This window comes from Laccaria bicolor, genomic scaffold (genome assembly GCF_000143565.1).
Source record: "Laccaria bicolor S238N-H82 LACBIscaffold_76 genomic scaffold, whole genome shotgun sequence".
Classification (NCBI taxonomy): Eukaryota; Fungi; Basidiomycota; class Agaricomycetes; order Agaricales; family Hydnangiaceae; genus Laccaria; species Laccaria bicolor.
In genome coordinates, this window is record NW_001889947.1 from 194857 (window position 1) to 197037 (window position 2181).

Consider the following 2181-nt stretch of genomic DNA (forward strand, 5'->3'; position numbering starts at 1 on the left):
GTCGGGGGAAAACCCTAAACACCTAACACTCACTCACACACACACACACACACTATCACAATCTCGGTGCAAGAGTTCGAGGGCCTTTGGTATTAAGAAATACCACTTTTGTCTTCTTAGGTTCAAGTCTCAAGAGTTTTCGTTCAAAATTGGGTTTTTATTATAAGGTGTGGTTTATAATAGTTCAATAGAACAAAGTATATCTTTCTGGGAACTTGGTCTCTTAAATGCAAAGTTCTTTGATCACAGTTTCTTTTATTAACACAAAACACGACTTTAATTGACTTTTATGACTCCCGTGAGTTTTTATTATGTCACTATGCTCCAAAACCAAGGGTACGAGTACGCTGTCTCGTCTAAAATGATACTGTGTCCTTAAAACCTCTTATTCAAAAGTCTCCAAGCAAGTTGACTCCCAAGCACGCTGGCTTCGTTCACACTGTACTTTTCTTGACCACGAAGAAATCTCCTTTAATTGATTACAACTGTCCACCTCCTAAGTCTCTACTTGGAGTGCAACTAGCTGGTCAACGGGGGACGATTGCTTCCTTTTTGACCTGCCAGCGCGCTCCTTATATACTCCAGGAACCCCTATCTACGTTTTACATGTGTTTTAAAGCGGGATACTTCGGTCCGAATTACAAATATGAAATTTAATGAACGAGTGGTATATTTTGTAGTCTATCTCTGTGAACACTACAGATTTTGTAGTGTCGCGTCTTTCATTTTCAAATGCATCAGTGTTTGATGCGTACGCGGAGTTAGCCGACATAGCTATTCTTAGCTTGGCATGATCTCACGTGTTTCTTTCTATGGCCCGGTTTACCGGTTTGACAGATGACATCACAAAATGATTAACGTTTCCTGATGCGTTGATGCGCATGCGTACGCGTTTACCAATAGTCTTCGGCCTTCCGTCGCTTCCGAGTTTTTAATTAAAATGCCTTGTCTTGGCTCGTCTTTTCATTACGGAGGTCGGGAGACACTCCAAAGGTGTTTTCAAATGTCTTTCTTAATTGTCAGGGGGTTCTTATTATATTTCATATAATAGAATGTGTCTTTTTCTCATGTTTGTACTTGTGACGTTCAGACGCATCAGTCTTTGATGCGTACGCGGGAACTGCCGTACATGACTTTCTGAATGGCCGTGAGCCACGCTAAGTCTTCATACGTCTACTACCTAGGTGTAGTTTAGTCTTTCCATGTTTCAGACATGCCATTTAGGCGTCTATGTCGTCTTTTCTGTATTTCTTGTATAAGCACGAGTTTTCACAATAAATCCATTATGTGTTTCTAAACCCTTGAGTAGTAATGCAATTCTTCTCCCTGCGTTGGGTGTTTACTCTAGAACCTCTCCGTGCTCTATTTCATGGTAGGTGAATCTTAGATGGGATCCAAGTATAATGTCACGACACGTACTGCTGCCAGTTCCAAAGCCTTTGTCCTATTTTCAGATTCCACGCATTTGCATTTTTAGTCAACTGCGCCGGGTATGCGCATCGACTCTTTGTATCATTGCAATTGTATGTAGTGTATTTATTAGAGACGACCTTTATCGGTAAAATCGTTGAAATCGAATTTTATACGGGTGAAATGGTTTCATCCGTATCATCTCCCCCCCACTATAATACTGACCGTCCTCGGTCATTGCAAGATTCCCTTCTGAGGACGTCTTTTTCTGGACTTTGTCTTGTGGTTCACACGTTCTCATATTGTAGCGACGGATCGCCAAGATTTTCCAGGATCGACTGACATATTTTGACACTTCCTGAAGGTGTCAATGTCCGCCACACCGACGTTTTCCTCGTTATAGTATGCATCTCACGCACGTCCAGTCAAAAGCCTCCGAAAATCTATTTTTAGACACAAGCGCCCAATAAACTTTCTTTAAACTTTGGGATTCTCAATGATTCGCAGGAACCGCAACAAATCGGACACGGAGCTCCTCTGGAACACAGGAACCTTTTTGTTTTTCTCGTGCTATAAAGGAGGGCCCCTTTTTGGTCGTCTTTCTTTCTTAAAGTTCCCTTTCTTCTTCTCACATTCCCCTCTGCTTTCTGCTCACTTTGCCATGGCTAGTTGGCAAGTGCTCTTCGACGGCTCTGTCTACACTCGCGCTGCATACCATTCCACTCGCTCTCTGTTCGACGAGGAGGCACTTGCGATTTGCGATGGTGAAGA

General features: G+C 42.5%; 1 protein-coding gene across 1 annotated transcript in view; it reads left to right on the forward strand.

The window, feature by feature from the left end:
• LACBIDRAFT_335111 (uncharacterized protein) overlaps positions 1–1387 on the forward strand; it is a gene marked incomplete at both ends in the record, with an annotated part of 3167 nt that extends 1780 nt beyond the window's left edge. The window contains 2 exons of the mRNA XM_001889961.1: positions 1091–1147; positions 1377–1387. Coding sequence (XP_001889996.1) covers positions 1091–1147; positions 1377–1387 — 68 coding nt within the window. The remainder of the gene's footprint in view (positions 1–1090; positions 1148–1376) is intronic.
• Positions 1388–2181: the final 794 nt, after the last annotated feature.